We start from the raw sequence: 24,332 nt of genomic DNA, 5'->3' as shown, positions 1-24,332 counted from the left end.
TGTCTACACATTTGATTCTTCGAAAGCGTAAAAACCACGTCTAGTTACACATTCCATACCTTTCACTGTCATAGCCTGACGTACGTATATTCACACTAGATAATTATTTAGTGCATTAATCAATTTACCTAGTGATCGAAAGCTAAAGCCATTGCTAGATCACGACAGTTCACAGCTGCAGGTTAAGTATACTACAAAGAAGCCTCCGAAGCCTGTACAAGCTATGACATGGTCAAAATAACAGAAATAATGTTTGACATGTTATACACATGCGCTAAACAATTTCTAGATGTCCGCAATTCTACCCTGGCCCGGAACAAATCCGAGAAAGAAGGCACAAAATAACAGCGTCTGGAAATCCGAGAGACGACATGTGCACAAGCGTATTTGTGTCGTCATTAGTTACTGCGCTTGGGCATTTGATCAACCGAACGCGATCGGAACAAATCCGCTGGTACGTACACAGGCACTCTATATAAAAGAAGTATTGTCGTTTTGTTTCTAGGTCACTTCCTTGGTCAAATAAAGTAAGTTTTTAGACTTAGATGTTGTTGAGAAGTTATGATTGCTTTAGTTTGTGCAGTTGCGCAGGAAAAGACCTAGTTACTGTAACTAATTAGTGTAACGCAAAAAATTGAATACTTGGACAAAGACGTGTCTCTCTAACTACGTGTACAAACACCATTTGAAAACGACAAGCTAAACAGGTTTGGAGAGTTTTGCCTAGATCTTCTCATAGTCCGGCGACTTTAGATAAGGAGCTGGTATGTTGGTACGTTCCATGACAGGCTTTAAGAACAGAAAACTTACCGACAACTTTGCAGCAAGCTCTAGCAATCGGCACTGATAAACAGGGGTTTCCAATTTTAAAAAAAGCACGTCTAAGAATTACTTGCATGCACACACGCAAACCGAAACCACTTTTTGTGAGCGGAGCATGGGTGGACTACTACGGCTTAAAACGTATCTGCATTTCACTTTGGGACGGAAAAGAGGTAAAGGTCTCGCTTGGCTACGCTTCCACTGCGACAAAAATACACTATCATTACTTCATCTTTGATTCTGCTAGAAAACACATCCGTGAACGATGGAATTTAATCCGCATACTACTCTCTGGTCGCGTTCACAGTGAATCTGGTACTATGCAATGAAGCACATGTGTTTGTTTAGAAACACTCAACTAATTGGCTCTGACCTTTTAAATGTATACTAAGTAATTATGGCATTAATAGCCCGGTTTACTACTGTAATTCCGGATTTTTACGGTTTACTGATATGCACTTGTTTTACTGTGACTTAGAATACCTACATGTGACTCGGGAGATGTGGAAATTCGCTGAAGAAATATTCTGGAAAAAGGTGGAATGTAGGAAAGGCTTTGTGGAGAGCTCTGGCATCACAAGTGAGATAGACGACTATGAAGTGATGAAAGGTGATAATGATGTTATATTGATCAAGACAAACACGAACAAGCGTTGCTGAGCGCAGACGAAGCTTAGCATTAGAGTAATTACTCGTAATGAAGTAATTAACATCGCATCTGCTCTTCCAACTACTTAATTACCTGTAATCACATCCTAACTATAACGTTCTAATAGACTAATAGTCTTTGATATGCAAAAACATTATCCTCCTGGTTGTGTTCTATTTACATGCTATTTCTAGCGTCTGCAAGAAATTCGGCTCTTGCGCTTTCAAATGATGCAAAGATCGTTGCCTATAGACGAAGGACACAGGAGTTGTTGTGAAATTTGTAAATACACGGTAAACGCAAACAGAGATTAGACTCAAATGAATAGTGGCAGCTCAGTGCGTAGGCCCGTTCTATAGCTACCGATGCTATGTAGGATAAATTATGGGTTAATATCGATATTTCTAAATTTAATATTAATCGTGCACCAATATCTTCAGACTCTGGATCCACAACTTGAAGGGTCTTCCAATACATACGGATACCAGGATCTCAACAGAGTTTATTAACAAACTAGCTAAACGTAGTGGAATTCGTCCAGAGACGGGCTGCCGAGCGCACGCGTACACAGCGGACTGACGAGGGTCTAGCGAAGAACGAATCAAGAGCATCTTATTGACTTATGCCGGCCGCCACAGCGCAGCCACCGTCGCTGAGTGCATGCGTTTCTTTTCGTTTATGGTATATGTTGAGCTGTCAAAAATATCATCAGAGCAAATCCGCACCCTCACTAAGAAACAGCCAAGGCCGCGGTAGAACTGAAGAGTCTAAATTCAGTAGACTGGCAGACCGACTCGCCTCCTCAATAGACAGCATGTAGATGACTGGGCTTCTTCCGCGTTTGTCAGGGATCTCTATTCCGCGCGCTGTTTCGTCCGTCACGGGGTTCTCCGCTTATGCATACCGCGTAGTCACATACATCCGGGATATATTTAGTGCTTTGATAAATAGACTACCATAATCGCTGTGAAGCATCCCAACAAGGTGACAATACTTGTTGGCGTACCTGTGGCTGATTGTAAGAATGGCAGCATCCTGAACAAACCCAGGTTTTGAAATTACGCCGCAGCACACACGTGATGGAGAATCCTTCTCCTTACATTTATTCATCGTCCTTTACATGACCGTTGTCGCAGGCTGGGGCTCCGTCCTGCGGTCTATGCGTCGTAGCAGACAATGCGACCGCAGAGTGCACTAAGTCATTGCAACCCCAGCCTCCTGCACGAAATCTCCTTCCATAACAGCTTCCAATACGACGCGTTTCTCGCTGTATCCTGCGGATCTCCAGTAAGGTTATCTATGACAACACAAGGCCGATATTTCGCAAATCGATTCTGTGATCGTTTAAAAGGGGCATCATTGAGCAGGTAAAACACGCGTGTGACACATGCGGAGTGTGCGGCCACAAGATCAGGAATAGTACGAATAAAAGCACGACTTCTTCACAATAAAATGCGATTCAAAGAAAAAGACGGAAGGTTAGACATTAGCGGGTCATCCATTATAGCGGCTGGTAACGCTAGAGGCTACATTGGCGGCGAGTAGTTGCGATGTTTTTTGTGCAGACGCCCACTCGTGGCTTCAGACTGGCAACGATCGGCCCCTTTCTTCCCTTGGTTGCAACGCAGTCAGATGCCTCCGGCTCGTAAGGCTTCTGGGCAGTGCAGACTAAGTCATGGGTTCAGCTGTCATGGCCCACATTCTGGATTAGCGTCTCCATTACGCCGAAGGAGATTGACCGTGATTGTGTTTGGTAGCAGGCTACGTAACCACTTGCGTTCTGATACAGCACCACAGTCGTGTCATCAATTCAGAAATGATAACGTAATTACAGCAATTACCGTGCGTGATGCATGCAACTATTGCGCATTATTCGTTTTGTGACGGTGAACATAAAGCTTCGCGTTCACGTCGGCACACGTTCTAGGGGCGCGAAAAGCAGTCGCGGACGTATTATCGCGAATCCTTGTAGACCGACCGGGTATTGGTTGTTTGCTTCATATCTTGACCCGGCTCTGCTTACAGTGACAACAATCTTTGGCGGCGTTTCTATGCGACACAGAAGTCGCCTGGACTTCTGACTGCTGGAACGATCGGTTTATCGCTGGTTTGGCGCTGTGCTACCTCTCGTACACATTGGGTGCATACAAGAAAAGTGTAATCACGGTATCAACAGTCCTATGAGCGAGCTAGTATCGCACAAATCTGAATTCCGACACGACATCGAAACCGACTCTGTGCTTTCGTGGCGTTTCTAGCGGACGAGATTATCGCGCACTGTACAGCAACAAATGCTGTCTGCCAGCGGTGCGCCATGTTCACATCGGACGTGGTTTATGAAACCACTCTTGCAGTCTATCTGGCACGACTGGTACTAGGGCGTATTTGATTCCACCTTTCCGGATAAAGAAAGTGTCGAAAATGACGGATAAGGTGTTCGATATGGTTATTTTCTTTTCTCAAAAACCTGGAAAGCCTTTCCAACCTTTCCACCCTCTATCCTGGAAACAACGGATAGAAAATCAGAAAAATTATTTATGTGATCTAAAGTACCGGAAGCGTACCGAGCAATTGCCAGTGAAATGACTACTCTGTCTGAGAATTCAAGTCCTACGGAGCTCGTAGAGATTCTTACAGGTGGTTAAGATGTGTTTTTTGGTATGGAACCATCCCAGGTGAGAAAAGAATGCTATTCTTTGAGTGATTCAGCGAATCTTTTGCTTATACAAATCTAAGGCGAGTTTTTTTAGAAATTCCTAAGCCCTTCGTACAAGAAGAAACAGATTTGGGAAAGGATTGCTTTGACAATGCAAGAGATGGAAGTTCAGGTAAATGATGCTCAATGTGATGGTCGATGGAAGTATCTCACTAAGACGTATCGCGCCATTGCAGATCACAATAACCAGACAGGTAGAAACACTGTCATAACATAGCACTGATGTTTATCACTCTACATGTACGAACTAAACGTACTGTAGGTCGAGACAGAAAAGACTAGAAGTTTGAGAAAGCCATGGATACTGTTGGTACAAACAAAGTGTGAGACCTGATGATACTATTAGAAGTACTGGAGAAGGAGGTACAATATATTCTTCATCGGGTGATATCAGCAATGGTGATAAGATAGAAAAAAAGAGACTTAACTCTGCAGTCCCAGTTCCAGTCCTGGAACATTTGCCACTGCTCATGAGCATGATGCTGACAGTGATATTGTTCCACTATCCAACAAAAGCAGACGATTAGCACAACCACACAAGTATGCCACAACAAAGAAAAGTTTCATGAAGATGACGGACAGGTGTCAGAGGACACGAGCAAGACAACATGAGCAAAAGCTAGATTTGTTGGCTCGTCTTAATCAAGAGAAAATGAAAATGTTTGGAAGTTCTTCTTGAAGTTATTAAAGGATTAAGCAAGCGGTCTTAGATTATAGTCATTTGCGTTGTCTGATTAAAAAGACAGCCATGATGAGTAAGTCATTATGGTTATGTGCATGTTGGTAACTGTAATACAATCAAATCAACAGCAGTCATTATAATGAAACAGTGCATGTTTATTTAGCGTTTGATTCCATCACGTTGTCCAGTAGCGTAAGCATCTTCCCCATTAACTGCCTCTAAAATTGTTGACTTCCAAGCTATTTTTATGATTGAGGAAGTCAGCTACATCATCCTCGTGACAAAGACAAATATTATGAAGAATGCAAGCTGCCATAATAATTACAGACATATCCTTTATCCGGTTTAAATCTAAATACTTCAATCGCATCCGTCTCCCTTCAAAGTGGCCAATGCTCGCTCAATAACCAACCATTCGAGTTGCGGAATGCAAATAGTTACATTTCCTTTCTTCTGGTCTAGGATGTCCTGTATCTCGGTGGGGTGAGAAGACATAATTTTAGTGGCTAAGCAGAATGCCCTAATATGTGGGGTTCCTCAGGAAAGACTTCAGCTGGGTAATTTAGAAATCGATTAAACAAATCAGAATTTCTTAATACTCGTGCATCATGTACACTTCCTGGTCATCCACATTAACAGTCTACAGAAACACATCTGGTGATCGCACACAGCCTGTAGAAGTAAAGATGGGGATTTTTCTTTTGATATAGCTATCGTGATTGTAGCTTGAAGGTGTGGTAGGGATGTGGCAACCATCAATTGCTTCTACAACGTTTGAAAATCTCTTCAACCGCTTTAAAGCCTGTCTTTACCTCATTAAGTCTCATTCCGCATGGCCACTTTATTACAAATTTTTAGAGATGCAACAGCAATTCTGTCTAGATTCTCCTAACAGTGGAATGCGCAGACGATTCATATACACCAAAACCTGTCAGCAACTTTCCTGAAGCTCTCTTCGCTTCCAAGGTACCATAGGGTAATCAGCAAACGCTTGTCACAAGAGATTGAGCGTCCGCCTCCTCTCATTACATTTAAGCAGACGTCTCCTCACGTGCACAATTTTGCCAAAAGTACGTCAAATACCGACCGAGTAATTCGAAATTTATCCCGGAAGTCGTTGTGTAGATACACGGGGACTACCTCTTCAACTTATCACCGAATGCGCGCGGGAGAGTTGGACTTCGTTCAGCCCGTTGAATGGTCGATTCATCTGACAGTAAGCAAAGTTGCAGTGGACTCCATCCTGAACCCGTTCCTTATGACAGTTAGGCTCATGCAATGAAAAATAGGCCTGTTACGGCAGTGTGTGGTAATTCATCTCAAGAGGACGGGTACCGCTTTAGGTCTTATTACGTAGCCTCGTACCAGACCCTCTAGCGCGTCGTGCCCAGTTCCCGTATAACACGAAAACGCTGGAGAGGGTCTGGGATCATACCGCCTACTTTCTTCACCTAGTTTCACCCCACGTCATCTAAGTGTCACCCAACGTCACCAACGTCAATACTTTCATGCTATTAGTTCATTATGCTGTAACAATACACCTTTCTATTAAAGCAAATTAGGCATTACGCTATCTGTGATATCCCAGAATTGCATACATTCATTGTTTGTTTTTCGTTCGTCTATGCGACATGGAAACCGATTCATTCACAGAGCGATCTCCTGAGTTCGATTCACGTTACCTAAAGCTGTAAGGTCCAATGTGATTTGATGACCAGTAGCCTGGAGTCTATGCATGCACTAAGCGCTGCTCTATGACTGTGCTAGGCTACAAGAACAATATGAGTCGGGAAGCTCATCAGATAGAGTTCCAACGAAAGTGGTGATGAACAGCGTCAACTGTAGCTTGTTGGCCGCCGGAAAGGCAACGCTGTCTTCTGTGGATGTTGGCAAGCTAGTACGCCTTGCCTTTGGATCAACTGTAGAGAGGAAAAGCGCCAGAGTTCACGGCTGCCGCTCATACGTTTACCGCGGTATCCGGAGAAAGAGTGATCATGACGAAAGTCCAGCCAAAGGTTCTTGCATACAAGAGTCATCAAAGGATATTACATCACCGACCTCTGACCATCTACTACGAAATACACAATTAGAAGCTGAGCTCAAACGTGAAAAGAAGCGCGGACAAGACTTGGAGGCTGAACAGCAACAATCAACTATTGAGAGTCAATCTATCCAGTGGCATCAAGTAGGTACAGAAATTAACACAGAGCTGAATGCGCTACAGAGAGCTGGAGGAATCATGTCAACAGGTCTTGTTGATGCAGCAGATGCATCTTCACTGACTGCAGACTTCAGTTTACATAATCTACACAGCCAATTACTTACACGCTCCCAAAATTACATCTCTGCTTTCCTCGATAGGCCAAACTGACACCACTACAGGACCAAAAGATATCTACAGCTTGGCAGCAGTCTGCTTACGAGCGAAGAAGGCAAGTGACAAGGTCAAGGGTTTTCAGCTTCTAGTTAGTTTGATGTTGGTTGCCAGGGCAACTATTAAATAAGTCATTACTACTCTTAACCGTATGGGTGTCTGCTTGTCATATAGTCAAACTTTTAGGTATGTGGAAAAAGCTGCAAAGACAATAGAGCAGAACAGAGAGCTTCAACATGAAGACTGTATCGTTGCCTATGACAACATAAATATTGAGAAACGTGTTACCCATGAGAGACATGCCAGGCATACAGAGGCATGGAACTTCACGAGCCGTTTGGCTGTCAAATTAGCCAGACTTCCCCCACTTGATTACAACACAACAGAATTACCACAATGCACTCGAGGAGATTTAGCTGTGGATAACATTCTACCGAATGATGATGACGACAAAACATTTCACGAATCTGCTCAGACAAGACTTCAAAAGGTACTCATACACAGGTTCAAATGCTGCAATCACCTTAAAGCAAGACATCAATATGACAACCATGACCACCCAACAACAAAATCTATTATCCACCCTATTGCAGTGATAGACATAGATGAAAGTTACACTGACAATAATGTTACTATTCTTGAAGAATTTCAAGAAATGCTGGCGATAGATGACACTGTTCAACAATGTGTTGTCGGTGACCAAACGACTTGCAGGGCAATTCGTGCAGCTCGGCGTAGAAGGGTAGCAGATATTCCTTCAGCACGCCTCCTATGGGCGAAAGAGAATCCTGGTGATTTCCACTTTGCATGGGAGTGCCTAAAAGTCATCTTCCTCATAGTTTGGGAGTCACATGATTTTCCTGGTTCATTGGCTCATCTCAGCAAACTGATCAACCGAAGTGGAGTCACCGCTGCTGCAAAAAAATTTCAACAATCCGATGAGTTCCTCAAAAACATGCATTAGAAGCACATCTGACTGCATCCCTCATCACCTTTCTCAATATATCTGCTACCTCAGATTTAATTGTACAAGATGCAAACATTATAACGAACTCATGGCTAAACGAAACAGCAGAGAGATTCGCCAATGACGTGCTAGTTATAGGAACAGATGAAGATGACCATAATGCGAACAACCTGTATAATTTCCATCGTTCTTTTCTGCGCATGGCCCTCCTTTATGAAGATTTGATGGAAGCCATCAAGTACGAAGATGGCGCAAGAGTTATCCAACATTGGCGAATGTGGTTACTGTACTTCCTCGCAACAAAGAGAAGCAACTACAGCAATGAAGCAGCAAATCTCTTAGCCAATCTGAAGGCTGACTTTTCCAAGAGGCTTGCTTACATAGTAACTTACAACAGAGCTGTTAATTCTCTGGGCATACCTGGTCATGGGAAAGCAATAGACATGGCAGTAGAACACCACAATCTTGTTATCAAAACAGCTTTACGATCTTCTGGTGGCAGTATCACCCTCCATTATTTGAGAGTAATAAGCTTAGCATCTCAGCTATTACATGATGCTGCACTGTTATGCTATCAGAAAGTTTATGCTCCTCATGTAGGTACAAGACATACAAGTACAAGTGCTGAAAAAGACATCCAAATGATGACATCCAATCTATTGGCCAGTCAAGTCACATGTCGGATTCCCAAAAGAAAGTTGCCATCTAACAGACATTTCGCAACACCAGAGAAGAAAGGATATGAAGTTGCCTTATCCAAGCAATGGAGTGCAAAGTTCCTAAGTAAGACAGACCAAAGAATTGAGGACAATCAGTCCACTGAAGACAATCAAGAAATTGATCCTCTTGATGACATACAGCTATTACAGAAATAGACACATGTACATAATATCGAAACTACTTGTATTGAGAAACATAGCCTAAAGTGAGTTACTAGTGATTTGTAATCTCTCCTAAAACATGTCTACAAGCTGAAGGGCTCCTTGTACCATCACTACTAATATTGGCTATAGTGCAAGAAATGTGAGACTCAATTAACTTAAAACTGCTAAACTGAAGTCTCTTACAACTCCTAGTGACCTAAAATCATTTTCTGATCGAATCTTTTTAAATTTTTTTACTACTTTATCAATCACTAACATGGATAAGACCCCATCTAGTTCTCTCATTCTGTATTCTGTGCCACCTGCCGTCCTTCTAAGTTCAAGTAGTGCTTTCCTCAAAGCAGCTCTCTAACCAGCAACAACACGACGTGATCTCAACGGTGCAGATCTGCATGGAATAAGAGGAAGTGGTAAAGTGCAATCCACCTCTTGCTGAAAAATATGAGGTCGCTCATCAGATGCATTGCAAAACGAACAGCACAAATCACTATCAGGTAATGGCTCATCTGACTGCAAAATCTTGTAAACAAGAACTCTTCTCAAACAGACCTTATTTGAGGCAAGAGTCACAATTTCGTTGTTGCACACTGACAGCCTAGGGTCCTGAGAGTGTGCCACAAACCGAACAAGGCACAACCTTAGTGGATCTCTCCCTCCACGTCCAGCAAGTTGCACAAGCTCAGATCCACTGTCTGGCAAACCGAATAGAATAACTTCACTGATGTCATCAATGTCTACACCAAGGCCAAACGCACTAGGAGCTACCATGACTCGCTGCTTGCCACACTTGAATTCTCCATAGTGTTGAGATCGCCCCTCAAGTGTCATTGTGGCATGGTATTGTCCTACTGTACCCCTAGTTATACTACTGCAGCTGTACACAAGATGAATATACACTTTATACAAAACATCCTTTGATCTGCAAAATATAAGAGTTTTTGGAATATCTTTAGAATGCTTTACAGAGGACAACATAGAAGCTAACAAGTGGAAGACTGACGAAATAGAGGTGGATGAATCCAAAGAAAAATGTAAGTTTGGACGATTTAGAGATCCAGATACTAGAACATAGTCAGGCATATTCAGATGTTGGGTTACAGAAGTAATAAGGAAAAGTGGAGCTGTTGCTGAGAGAGCCATAATTGGGACAGTAGGCAGGCAAGAACGAATAAAACTTAGTTCCTTGTAAGAAGGTCTAAACGTACTTCATCAATAGCAATGAAGGAGATTGCTGTCTTCAATTGCCTAGACAATGCGTTTCGCCAAAAACTTGATGTGATCGCTTCTGGAGACGTATAAACTAGACAAACCACTGTTACCCAGCATTGCCTGACCAAAAGATTGTCCAATACTACTCACTTAGTTTGTACTTGCTGGAAGAAATGTCTTTCAACAGTTTCTCGTCTGACAAGGACTCAATTCGTGTGACAAACACTCCCTTTTTTACCAGTTTGGCAACTTTGAATCATCAGGAGGCTAATAACTAAAGCAAACTGGCTGCTTCAAGCAACTACACCTACCTGATCATGCATCAATGATATCAGCGGGCTAATGATCACACACACTCCGTTCAAGAGAAGGGCAGGCAGTAGGTAGCACAAAGATTTGCCGCCCGAAATCTTCAGTCGAACAAACACATCCTTGTTCAAAAGAATAGCCTCGGAGGCCTCCAGCTGACCTTCACGAAAACTATGGTGTCCAAATACGTCGGAAAGAACAGATTTCAGACCGAGTTCAAAATTCGCGCTTTCAGAAGCCATTCCGCGCTTTGTGAAGAGTCTGCGCACAGTTGTGCGGATCAAGTACCCTATGCTATGTCTGAGACCTACCACTCTGGTACTAATAAAAAGCTTCTACCATTCCGTAACGGCCTACCCAAAGGGTTCCCACATTCCAGGTTACCGTGTCTTGTACGCCTTCTGAAAACATCCTGCAGGTTGTTCAACGTAAGCAGGGGCGGCGGAGCGAGTTGAAAGTTGAGGGGGCTGAATTTTAACGAAAGGGTAAACATTACAGAAAGCAGAAATTCTACAGCATAAAGTTGATAAAGTTGGGGGGGCTCTAGCCCCCCCAGCCCCCCCGGCTCCGCCGCCCCTGGTAAGAGATATATTGGCGATCGCAGGAGGAACGAGTCCACGTCAAAGAGACTTTCTGTGTAACACATGAGAATAGCACTTACACTAATCGTGTTAGTAGCCCGAGGCTTTGTGACATACGAGCTAAGATGATCATCTAACAGCATAAACAGTAGGCGGTATGATCCCAGACTCTCTCCAGCGTTTCGTGTTATACGGGAACCGGGCACGACGCGCGAGAGGGTCTGGTACGAGGCTACTATTACAGCAGTGCTACTTTACCTCACCTAGCGAGGTCGGTAGGCAGGACGATGGTTTTTGTGCTCTAAAGGAATGCCTTTTTATAAGCAAGAAATTGTCAAGAAAGTGTGGGCGACTCTAGCCGGGGGTTTGTGTCCGGTTAGTCGGGCACAGCTTTAGGATCGTAGCCACAAACACAGCTGCAAAGCGGGGTGGACGACTCCACGATCCAGACACTGGGGGAGACGTGGATGAGCAAGGTTTGCAAAACGTAAACTTAACACCAAGACTCTTTCAGACTGTGAGAGTACTCTCGGATGTTAGTAGATTCCCGCCATTGACGTACCGAAGACAATGCTAGCCAAACGCACGGCTGTATTATGTACTTACGTGCATGGTTGCTTTCTAACTTGCGTGCACTAGACGCATGTCCACTAGACAATGTCAAGACACTTGTCATTGATAGCTAAGCGGCGGTACTACCGTAGGTAGCATATTGGGTCATGCAGAGTAGATCCTGGAGAAGTGAATCCGGCTTGGGTGCTGGGAGACCTCCCCGATGGGCGTGGTCGCTTTTATTGTTAGCTCAGGTCCGAGTTAAAGTACTGGATCGGCGCCGAACGTTGTTTTCTTGAAAAATGACTGAATGGGCCCTTTTCGGCTTAATCTTTACCGCCACGCCCTTATTATGCTGTTTGGGTCGAATAAGTGGTCGCGTAAAGTCGGCAAATGAACATCGTCACTAGAAAACTGACGGAGATATAAATTCAAAATCGCCTTGAAGGACGAATTTGTCCTAAATGATTTTGTATCGGCGGTACACGGGTATCTCAGGCCCAAGCTACCTTTGCTTTGGACCTGGTTTACCCTCCTATGTTATAGACTATGTTTTACGCAGACGTAGGAACCGGCCGGGCTGTTGTAGGAACAGTCTTCTCGCTCACTGTAGTTATAGAAATTTTTGGTCCTACAGACTTTTACAAATCTTTTTACTTTCTAGCTGGCAAGCGAGACAGATTTTGCTTACTAATGTTGACATCCACGGTACAGCGTTACCTGTCGTGAAAATTTCCTACACCAGTACGAGTAACAAACAAGCTTAGCGCAACAAACTTCAATTAATGAGAATGATACTTACAGATTATAGTCGTGTTCTCTTTGCATGGGTATGATCTTCGAACGGCAAACTAACGTGTATCTAATGTCCATTCCCAAATAGGAGAATACGTGGAATAACCCGTATCTCCTAAAGCAGACATCACTGAAAGTTGATTACAACATAATTGGAAAGCTCACAAGGAGGATATTCCAGATCAGTTAATGAATACGGTGAATGGTGCTTTATTACAACATAATTAGTAACTTCCTGTAAGACACGCGCTTGGCCCTGCCTTACTCTGCTATTAACACCAGGTCTCAGAAGACTCCAATGACACCGCCATAATGCCCATTACTAATCATTCCAATTACTGTCACTACTACATGTACCTGAGAGAAACGCCTCTTCACTGTCCGAAGAATCGTCGTCACCTCTGAATTGGATCACTACCAGTTCCAATGCCTCTTCAGTGTTACCATCAGCTGCCCAGCAATGTTCTTCGATTGTCTTAACTAAGTGCTCGATGCAGCTCTTCCATTCCGCAGCTGTCACACTGGCTATTCCTTCCGCTGCAATCCTTAATTTTCAATTGTAGCCATCGCAAATTCTTTGTTGTGTGAGTCTGCATAGCTTTCAGCTGTGCTTACACCAACATAATTGGACAGATTTTGCAGTGTCCAACAGGCAGCCTGAGGACAACATGGCCATGGTTATCTGCAATAATATGTGTAACGTAGTGTGGGATTTCTGACTTTCATCGTCATGAAGAGGTTTGCCTTCAGCATTTTGTTGTCGTGAAGGATGCCGTGGGCGTCCATCCTCTAGCATAGCCATCTTCGTGCTGCTTTTGGCGAAGATTTTCTCAACAACACTGTTGTGGTACTTGGTAATGTCCAATACCGCAACTGAGTTGGATGACAGATTGGGAATTAACCTCTCTTTGAACGACTCCATGAAATGCTTAGTAGTCGTCTAGCTGTGGTAGTCTCCTGTGTCCTTTTTGCCTCTGAATACCAGTTCAGCATTGTTGATCCACCCGTCTTTCCAGCCAGCGTGAAGAATAATTAGTCTGCGTCCCAGTCTAGACGGAATTCACCTCCACCTCTATCATCAGCAGTCTATACTCTTTCTATTGTATGGTAGGCATTTAGGCAAGTTTCATCTAGGTTGACGATAGGACGTCCTTGCCTACGAAAACGATTTGGTGTTTCTCAGATATTTATGGCAAGCTGCAGTAATCCTGTGCTGTTCATACAAACCTGCTATTTTGGTTCATATTTCATAGCTAAAACCGATGTTCTATTACGGTGGTGTAGAGGGCGTGTTTCCCAAACAGATACTCGGCTTCTTCTCTCAAAGCTAGAAGCATTTTATCGATTGTTGGAAGTTCTCTGCTGATGTAGAAGCGATGGATGCGAGGACGGATGACTCCTTTAATACAAGAAAGTATCCATATATTGCTGAACCGAGCATGTACAAGGTTTTCTATCTTTGTTAGCTAGACTGTCTACAACTCTTTTGTGTCTGACCTCCTTTCAACTGGTTGATACATGTCTCTGCATTGAGGCTGTTGTTCTCGTTGTGATATTTCTAACATAAGAGGTTCTCCAGCAAGCAGTCTTCTCTCTTTCAAAGATGGAGTAGACATTGCGAATAATGGATTTTTCAGAACTTCCGAAAGCTTGGTGTTTTCTCTTTGTCCTATCCACTGCAAAGAATTCATCTCGCTCATCTTGGATATTTGCCGTCTCTGCAATCACTGACAAAAATTGTACATATGGTTTCTAAAACTGCATTCTGGAAAGCTGACGCGGGCGTGTTACACTTTGAATTGAGTAAACAGTTGTTTCTTGCAAGGTTATGTACTTGAGCAACTGATTAAACCTTGAACCTACTCAGTGAGTTTATAGCGGTTTATAGCGGAACGTTTCTGTACTGAAACTGTTTCCACGATTCGCAGTAATTAATTATGTCTCTTTAATTATTTATCTCTTAACCGCAGTTCTCACGTATTCTACTATTTTGGGAATGGACTTTAGTTTAATGCACCTCGGCATGATACGGATGTTGGGAGTCAACTATTATCCACGTCATAGAAAAAGGGAACAAAAAATTCTCAACAATTGTTTTAACTGGCAACACTAAACACAAATTTTAACGTCGCAAACAAATAAAGTCAGAGCACTAAACAAATAGTTACGTCGAATGCCATTTCCTGCGGGTAGTCTACTACAGGCTGACATTATTACTACAAACTGTTACTGCAACACAGCGCTAAAGGTTCAGGCCACAAATCTTCTTTATCCAATTAGCGTGAGTCAGGACTCTAGTGTAAACTCCCATACTTTTTGCCTTGCCACATCCTTCTCCCCAGCTCACCATTCCTGCCAACACACAACGTCGTCCGTAATCTCTATTTTAATACCTAGCGGACCACCACTGTCTCCTTGTAATCAGTTCCGCACATCAAACTGTTCGTTATTGGATAATTTAGATGTCTTTTGAAACAAATATTATGAGACGCAAGACGCACGTCGCCTTTACGCAAGCATGTTGATCTACTAAGTGAAGAATTTACTCTTCCTCACCCAGTGACGATGCCTTCCATTCCAGCTCGAAGGTAGGATCCATCTCTCCTCTTATTAGGCGAAAAAACAGGAAAGACACTTTTGCAGTGACACGAAACCGGGTTTGGTAGCCTGATAATTTTAATGTCATTGTGTAGCGTACTCTTGTTATAATTGGGATGAATAACTGTCGACTTGGGCTTAAAACATTGTGGATTTCCTTCAACATCGACTTCAGAGCAGTTTCCACAGTGACGAGTGTCATCTTCTTGTTCTCAATTTGTCATCAGATAATCGATAACCTCGATCATAGTTATACGTCACTGTGCTGTCAGCATCATGCTTCCCGTTATTGTCGCTAAATTCAAGATGTCTATTCGTGACTTGAGAAGGTTCACAAAACGCTAAATATATAATATTATGACATTAGCCAATAATCAAGTCTTACTTTAAAACTGCATACAGTAAGATAATATTAAGTTAATTAAATTAAGACTACTATGTTCAGGTTAAATTTTTCTTAATTGACTTCAGCAAAATTTTTTACACATTATCAAGCGAATTGTAAAGCCTTAAAGGTATATTCTGTCGCTTAGCGCTTCGCTAACGCAAACTTGATTGTATAGCAAGATAAAAGGTTGGTCTGAACTACAGGCTAAGTTTGATATGACAGCGCTAGATATTAGCAGCAAACAGCGTGAAAACAGAGCGCGTGCTATAATTACGTGACAAACGTTCCGTCAACACACGCTATCCATAAGAACCTCGTTGCCATAAAACTGCAAAAGACACTCAGGAGTCGTTGAGAAAATGTGCTCGTGGGCTATAAAACAAGCGCGGATTTCTGCCGTTGCACTTATCACGTGACCTTACCACGTGATCACGGTATGTGCTTTGTTTTCATACTGAAATGTACTGATCGCATTTTCAAACCTAGTTTTGTGTAAAATATATCCTATTTTGTGCCTTCGACCTGATGAAAGATGACGAGTTGGTTTGGGCCCTACCCGAACTCTGCTTCAACAACAATATAGAAAAATTGCTCCCGTACGTTTTGTACCAGTCACTACCTTCTGATATCCATCTTTACCTGTAGTTCAGCGCAATCTTCCAACATGATTGCGTATAGTATGCTATCGAGTTTGTGGAGGCGTAGCTCTAAATGACGGAGTGTACCTTTAAAGTACAGATATTAGTATGCATATTATATATTTTTGTGAAACGGACAAAAGAAACAATCTAAGTATATATAATACCATGTCGTCCTACTGAGTAAGGAGTAAAAGGAAACTCCAGAGGTGAATAACCCAAAGGAGAGGACAAAGAACATCAGGATATAGCCTTGTAAGTTGTATGTCTTGTATGTGGAGCTGAGAAATCCAGATACATATCTGTAAATGCATCAACGATGCCTAAAGAGGGTGATTTTCGGGATTGATAAAAGGTTTGTCAGGTTTGGGTGCAGGCAGAGCTGGGGCTGGTCTGACTTTGACCTGCATTGTTGGTTGCTTGATGTAAGAAAAAGGTTTAAAAAGGAGCATAAACAGACCAACTCACCAATAGATCTAGTTAGCTCTATAATATCTTGAGTACATGCAGAGAAATTACGGATCGAGTGCATGCAAATTGATAGGTAGTGGAGATTCCATACTCAGGTCGATCGTTTGTCAACATTACACTTAGAATACATAAAATTTGATAGATATATTTACGCTTCTGCTTTTTTGATGCGGTCTTCTTTGACTTTATACCATTTATATTTATTGGGGAGGAATTGCCCCCCTTTCCCAGCTATGCCGTCACTGATTTGTGTGACATGTGACACCGTCAAAACAAACAATATCTAGCGCACAGCTGCAGGATCAGGTTCAATAACCACACGCTATGACAATATTCGCGGTGTCGAGCTGTATTTCATTGCAATACAAAGTAATTTTGAAAAGTCTACAATAACTCCTAGAAGACAACGTGAGTGTAATCATTGTCTGAAGACGTACGACGTCGGTAGAGATTGCAAGAACGCGCTTACAGAAATTGGCTCTCTTGAAGGGGCACGCGTCACAATGCCTCCATCTATAACATGCGCCACTGATACCAATCTCTTTTGTACTCTACTACAAGTAAATTGTAATCAACTGACCATATCCGAGACAGAAACAACATTAATGTAGACAACCACATCAACCACAACAGCAATACAACGTCTTAATATGTCAACCAAGTACATGCACGTGCACATCGTACAGGAACATCAACGTTCAACGCAAACAAATGTCGGTTTCTTTGAATGATAGATGCAGTTATAGTTTCCTCTATCGCACCACCTAGAAATCGTCTTCTCTCCGTCGTAAAGAACACGTACCACAGTGACATGTGGATATGTCTTTTGACAGTAGCGCAAGATGCCAATCTTGTTTGACGTGGCAATACATCCTGACACGCCATCTTTGTCGGTCACCCACTCTCCAGACACCATGTCGACATGCTGATTGACCTTGCCGCACCAAAACGCTACTCTTGGTACGATCGCGACTTTGAACCGGTCGCTGACGTCGCCTGTAATACCGTCACGCGTGTTAATCCAGATATGTAGCTTTTCGCACACTCTGCCTGTCTACAGCATCGCATGAAATCTCTTTTCTACTCTACCACAAGTAAATTCTAACCAAATGACGACATGAGCGTCCATGCAAAACAACGTCAACATCCACAAATATAACTCACAACGGCATGAACGTACCAACACAAGCAAATGTTGTTTTTCTCGAATTGTAGATGCATTTACGGTTTCCTCTATTGCACCACCTGGAAATCGTCCTCTCTCCGTCATAAAAAACACGGACCACAGTGATTTGTGGATATGTCTTTTGACAGTATCGCAAGATGCCCATCTTGTCTGACGTGGCAATACATCCTGACACGCCATCTTTGTCGGTCACCCATTCTCCAGACACCATGTCAACATGCTGATTGACCTTGCCGCACCAAAACGCTACTCTCAGGACGATCGGCACTTCGAACCGGTCGCTGACGTCGCCTGTAATACCGTCAAGCAGGTTATTCCAAATATGTAGCTTTTCGCACACTCTGCCTGCCTACAACATCGCATAAAATCCCTTTTCTACTCTACCACAAGCAAATTCTAATCAAATGACCACATCCACGTCCATGCAAAACAACGTCTACATCCACAAACACATCCACATCCACAACCATGCACATCTACGTCCACAAACAAATATAACTCACAACGGCATGAACGTACCAACGCAAACAAATGTTGTTTTTGTCGAATTGTAGATACAGTTAAGGTTTCCTCTAGTGCACCACCTAGAAATCGTCTTCTCTCCGTCATAAAAAGCACGGACCACAGTGATATGTGGATATGTCTTTTGACAGTAGCGCAAGATGGCAATCTTGTTTGACGTGGCAATACATCCTGACACGCCATCTTTGTCGGTCACCCAATCTCCAGACACCATGTCGACATGCTGGTTGACCTTGCCGCACCAAAACGCTACTCTCGGGACGATCGGCACTTCGCACCGGTCGCTGACGTCGCCTGTAATACCGTCAAGCAGGTTATTCCAAATAAGCAATTTTTCGCACACTGTGCCCGCTTAAAAATCGCATGAAATCAATTTTCTATTCTACCACAACTAAATTCTAATCAAATGACTACGTCTGTGTCCATGCAACATCCACAAACTGATCTACATCCACAACCATGCACATCAATGTCCACACAAAAAATATAACTCGCAAACCGCATGAACGTACCAACACAAGCAAATGTTGTTTTTGTAGAATTGTAGATGCAGTTATGGTTTCCTCTATTGCACCATCTAGAAATCGTCCTCTCTCCGTTGTAAAAAACACGGACCACAGTGATATGTGGGTATGTCTTTCGACAATAGCGCAAGATGCCAATCTTGTCTGACGTGGCAATACATCCTGACACGCCATCTTTGTCGGTCACCCACTCTCCAGACACCATGTCGACATGCTGATTGACCTTGCCGCACCAAAACGCTACTCTCGGGACGATCTGCTCTTTGAACCGGTCGCTGACGTCGCCTGTAATACCGTCACGCATGTTATTCCAAATATTTAGTTTTTTGCACACTCTGCCTGTCTACAGCATCGCATGAAATCTTAGTTTTACTCTACCACAAGTAAATTATAACCAAATGACTACATGCGCGTCCATGCTAAACAACGTCAACATCCACAAATTTAACTCACAACGGCATGAACGTACCAACACAAGCAAATGTTGTTTTTTTCGAATTGTAGATGCAATTACGGTTTCCTCTATTGCACCAGCTGGAAATCGTCCTCTCTCCGTCATAAAAAACACGGACCACAGTGATTTGTGGATATATCTTTTGACAGTAGCGCAAGATGCCAATCTTGTCTGACGCGGCAATACATCCTGACACGCCATCTTTGTCGGTCACCCACTCTCCAGACATCATGTCGGCATGCTGATTGACCTTGCCGCACCAAAACGCTACTCTTGGGACGATCGGCACTTTGAACCTTTTGCTGACGTCGCCTAAAATACCGTCACGCATATTATTCCAATCATGTAGTTTATCGCACACTCTGCCTGTTTACAGCATCACATGAAGTCTATTTTCTTCTCTACTACGAGTAAATTGGAACCAAATCACAACATAAGCGTCCATGAAAATCAAGGTCAACTTCCACAACCACGTCCACATTCACAATCATGCAAATCAACGTCCACAAATAAATCCAACTCGCAACCGCATGAATTTTTACGTACCAACGCAAACAAATGTCGGTTTCGTCGAATTGTAGATGCAGTTATCATTTCCTCTATTGCACCACCTAGAAATCGTCTTCTCTCCGTCGTTAAAAACACGGACCACAGTGATTTGTGGATATGTCTTTTGACAGTAGCGCAAGATGCCAATCGTGTATGACGGGGCAATACATCCTGACACGCCATCTGTGTCGGTCACCCACTCTCCAGACACCATGTCGACATGCTGATTGACCTTGCCGCACCAAAACGCCACTCTTGGGACGATCGGCACTTCGAAACGGTCGCTGACATCGCCTGTAATACCGTCACGCTTGTTATTCCAAATATATAGTTTTTTATACGCACTGCCTGTCTACTCCATCGCATGCAATCCTTTTTTACTGTACTACAAGTTATTTCTAACCAAATTCTACATCCGCGACCACAACCACGTCAACGTCCCGTCCACAACTCTGCACACCCACATCCACAGCCACATCAACCACTAGTCTCGCATTTCTGTCTAGTCTAGATTCGCAAATTAATCAACGTCTGTAACTAGAAAAATCCAACTTATAACCGCATGAACCTACCAACACAGACATATGTCGGTTTCGTCGAAGTATAGATGCAGTTATAGTTTCCTCTATTGCACCACCCAGAAATCGTCATTTCTCCGTCGGAAAAGACACTGACCACAGTGATATGACGATATATCTTTTGACAGTAGCTCAAGATGCCAATTTTGTCTGACGAGTCTTTGCATCCTGACACGCCATCTTTGTCGGTCACCCACTCTCCAGACACCATGTCGACATGTTGGTTGACTTTGCCGCACCAAAACGCTACTCTCGGCCCGATCGACTGGAGTAAAGCAGAGCTTTTCACCTTCGCTGATGTCTACAAAATTAACAATCGATCAAAAGTAGTGATCATTACATATAGACGTGCATGTCCTCTGTCTACCAGAAGAATGAAAATAGAGAGCAACAATAAGAAAATTTGCGCCCGCATCGCGTCGTGTACTTCTCTTCACTTTCGAGTTCTTGTCCGCAATGAACTGTAAACGATTATCAAGATAAATGGGCGTCACAGCTTGTTATATATAGAGAGTCTTCGCAAATCGACCAATCAACGACGACGATGCAAGACGGCACCGTGCCTTCTGATCGTGTTGGGATGACGTCATCTATTTACTAAGAAACATTGACGTACGTCGCAATTATTCATTAATTATTTGCTATTTTCCTGGTGTCTGAGCTATGAAATTGTTGATTTTAGTAACTGAAAAATGGCTAATATCTGTCCGATCCATGGCCAATAATTGGACAAATATTATCTTATCTACTAATGTAGTGTTGGCAACAAACACGTTCAATACAATGTTGTGTTCTTGGGCATTGATAAAAACGTTTCACAGGCGGATCCAAGGGAGTTTAATGGGTTTAATTCATCCCCCCCTAATGAAACTGTTGTCATTCTAAATTCGATAGGGTATACATGTAGCCGCGCACAGCTTTGTATGGTTTTCGAGGTGGCATACGGACTGGTAATTTGCAATGGCTTTTCCCGTGAACTCGTAATTTTGATTGACCGCTCGAAAGAAGAAACTGTTTCTTTAGAAGTTTTCTTCGAAAAGAAAAAAGGAGGAGATAAACATTTACCTGTCTTGCAAGAGCAATCAAACTCACACGTCGCTCTGGAGGAAGTCAGCTCACAGTCACACTCGGGTGCACGTGTTTCTAGTACATGACTCTCTTCCAGCGAGTTTCGTGACAATCACCAGATATATGTGTGAAACAGGCAATTACTTTCTCGAAAGTAAACTTGGGGAGTTTGTGGCAATGGTTCTACGCTCACGTGTTTACCAAAACTGCTAAGAACGTGCTGTCAGAGCAAAAACCTGGTACTCAGTCCTTGCCACCCACGAACACACACCCTGTAAGGTAATCTAGCAGCAGTCCTATTCTGGTGCTCCTGCATAACCTCCTAGGGTTATTGGTGACGGTGCTCAAAGAAAACCTAAATGGGTGTCATGTAGCGTCCTATTACGGTCATGATAGTTGCTTCTCCTGCCTCGCCAAACCAGCACACGGACTGCACAAGTGTAATAATTTACCTTAAATTACTATCAGAAGTAATAAATACAACTACAAAATAATCCTATACTAACATTACTGAAGTCGAAACTATCTACAAAACATGTCTGCCAACTGGTATAGGCACGGTGTATTAGACTTCCTTTTGCATTATCCTGTCAGCTATACTACAACATCTTAGGCAAATTTCAGAGCAGTGTTATCCGCAAAAGTTGCAATGTGCTTAAGCGAACATCCTTTTAGACCTCAAAAGAACATTTTTTAGAGTTTGGCTATTATCTAGTCTTCTAATCAACAAATATTGTCTCCTTCACATCAGCTTCAGCCAAAATTAGACCAAAATCAATTAAAAACTTCAAATACATGAAACATATTATCATATAAGAAAAAAGCATATAAAAATTAGCTGACTTCAGCAACGCATCTGATAACGGGTGGGTTGCAAGAATTGCTGACAGCCTCAGGATCAGTTGAACAACAATTTCGTTTTTGAATAACTTGTATAAATTTTTTTTTATGTAAATCCTGAAGCAGCTTAAGCAAGAAACTTGCACACAACTGCTTCTCTCGTATCAGGAGCATAAATGAGAACCTGGTCATTGACTGAAGTGGACATGACCGCTGGCTTGACATCATGCAGCAGACAGATACCTGTGGGCCTTGGTATCCAAAACCAGAGCTGCAGCATTGTTGGTGCCCTTGGATGCCTCCAGCTAAGCTTCAGGTGGATTGTAGCTCTGGCCCTAAGCCTCAAAGTAGCGCATGGAGGCCCTGCCTAGAAGAAGAGGAGCTTTCTTCGCACCTGATCTTAAGGTTGACGCCATTCACGAATGACGTGGGAGACTTGACATTTGTCCATTTGTTTATGTGTGTGTGTGTGTGTGTGGGGGGGGAGCGAGGCGGTGGAGCAGATGGTAGAGGGTTGGTGATAACATCCGGGATCTTGTATTCCGTGGTGAATGTTGAAGGCTCGATCCTGGTAAAGGCGACACTGTCGCAGTTTCGTTGAGCAAGGAAGTTACCCACACTTGCTTCTCTTGACTCAAGAGTATAAATGAGTTCGCAGCAGACGGACGAGTACGAGTGGGCCTTGGTGTCCAGTCCCAGGGCTGCGCCATTGTCGATGAACCTTGATGACTCTGGCCAAACTTCAGGTGAATTTTAGCGCTGTCCCCAAGACTCCACATGGCGCATGGAGGCCCTGTCTCTAGAGACAAGGAGAAATATCTCCGCAGCTGACCTCAAGATCGACGTCGAAAGACGTGGAGGGCTTAACATTTGTCCATTTTGCCCATATGTGTGTGTGTGTGTGTGTGTGTGTGTGTGTGTGTGTGTGTGTGTGTGTGTGTGTGTGTGTGTGTGTGTGTGTGTGTGTGTGTGTGTGTGTGTGTTAGTGCAGAGCTGCCAACTCTCCCGCATTGAGCGGGAGACTCCCGCATTTGGGACCCTTCTCCCGCCTGTCCGCATTTGGCGTCAAATCTCCCGCATACTGATAATTGGCTATTGTGACTAATGAGTGTGGCTGATGGGTGTGCTGTTATCATATCAATGCATATTGTATATGTTTAAATGTGTCAACTCTTCTTTTCATGCGACTCTTCTATGGTTGGTCAAAATATTATTTATCCGGATGTAGGCGAAGTCTGTCAAGCAAACTCTAATAACTAGCATGCCAAGGACATGCTACTGTCACTGCAACGTTTGCACGTGGTACTTTAAACATTGACTATCGTAGAAGCGTACTTCTTTAAAGCGAAGCAAAGCAGGGCAGAGGAATACGCCAATCGCACACCGGTCCCTCTATCTGCGTCCTCAGAAACGTAAGTATCTGTGAAGTTCTAACCGTTGTCATCTAGATGTAGTTCTTTATTGCGCATTTAATTTAATTAATTAATTAAGTCTATGCATTCTACAAAAATCTTAGGTGTAAGAATGCAATAGAGCCGTACACTTTTGCAATCTGTATAGTCAGGCAGTTCTCTGAGACTTTCTGAAACGTGCTTATCATTCCTGAAAGATGAATCGATCAGGAAACGGTTGAACCGTAAAGCAGATGACTCTGACATATTGGGTCTTACGCTATGAGGTAATTGGATTGCGAAAAGACAAATAATAACTCTTTAGATCGATGGTATCAGCTAGTTAGTGCTCCCATGCAAGGCAAGTAACAGTCTGAAAATGTGTCGATTGCTAAAAAACCGTGCCTTGATACAGTTGTTATTATAAATCAGAATTATCACTTTTAATTATAATTATTAACTTAGTTCTACATATACTGTAGATATTGATTCGTGCATGCAGTATTCTAGTTGTTTGATGAATTCCAATTCTAGAGTAGCTTGTACGTACTACCAGAAAGTATAACTAAATAAAGCCTATCAACT

At 43.0% G+C, this 24,332-nt stretch overlaps 2 protein-coding genes across 3 annotated transcripts; both read right to left on the bottom strand.

Moving 5' to 3' along the window:
- Nucleotides 1–9,442: 9,442 nt before the first annotated feature.
- Nucleotides 9,443–10,234, bottom strand: LOC134176363 (uncharacterized). Its single transcript, XM_062643034.1, has one exon. It carries the CDS (start codon nt 10,232–10,234, stop codon nt 9,443–9,445), a length of 792 nt encoding a protein of 263 aa, XP_062499018.1.
- Nucleotides 10,235–17,116: 6,882 nt separating this feature from the next.
- Nucleotides 17,117–20,906, bottom strand: LOC134198284 (uncharacterized). Of its 2 annotated transcripts, none has more exons than XM_062667647.1 (8): nt 20,816–20,906; nt 20,443–20,749; nt 19,868–20,164; nt 19,337–19,633; nt 18,856–19,152; nt 18,341–18,637; nt 17,816–18,112; nt 17,117–17,631 (listed from the first exon to the last, which is right to left on the bottom strand). In XM_062667647.1, the coding sequence occupies exons 1-8, from the start codon at nt 20,861–20,863 to the stop codon at nt 17,327–17,329; spliced, it is 2,145 nt and encodes a 714-aa protein (XP_062523631.1). In that variant the 5' UTR covers nt 20,864–20,906; the 3' UTR covers nt 17,117–17,326. The 2 variants fall into 2 exon arrangements, with proteins under 2 accessions (XP_062523631.1, XP_062523632.1); XM_062667648.1 differs by having other exon boundaries at nt 20,876–20,902.
- Between the last annotated feature and the right edge of the window lie 3,426 nt (nt 20,907–24,332).

This window comes from Corticium candelabrum, chromosome 2 (assembly GCF_963422355.1).
Source record: "Corticium candelabrum chromosome 2, ooCorCand1.1, whole genome shotgun sequence".
NCBI classification, from domain to species: Eukaryota; Metazoa; Porifera; class Homoscleromorpha; order Homosclerophorida; family Plakinidae; genus Corticium; species Corticium candelabrum.
This window is presented reverse-complemented; position numbering and strand designations above follow the sequence as displayed.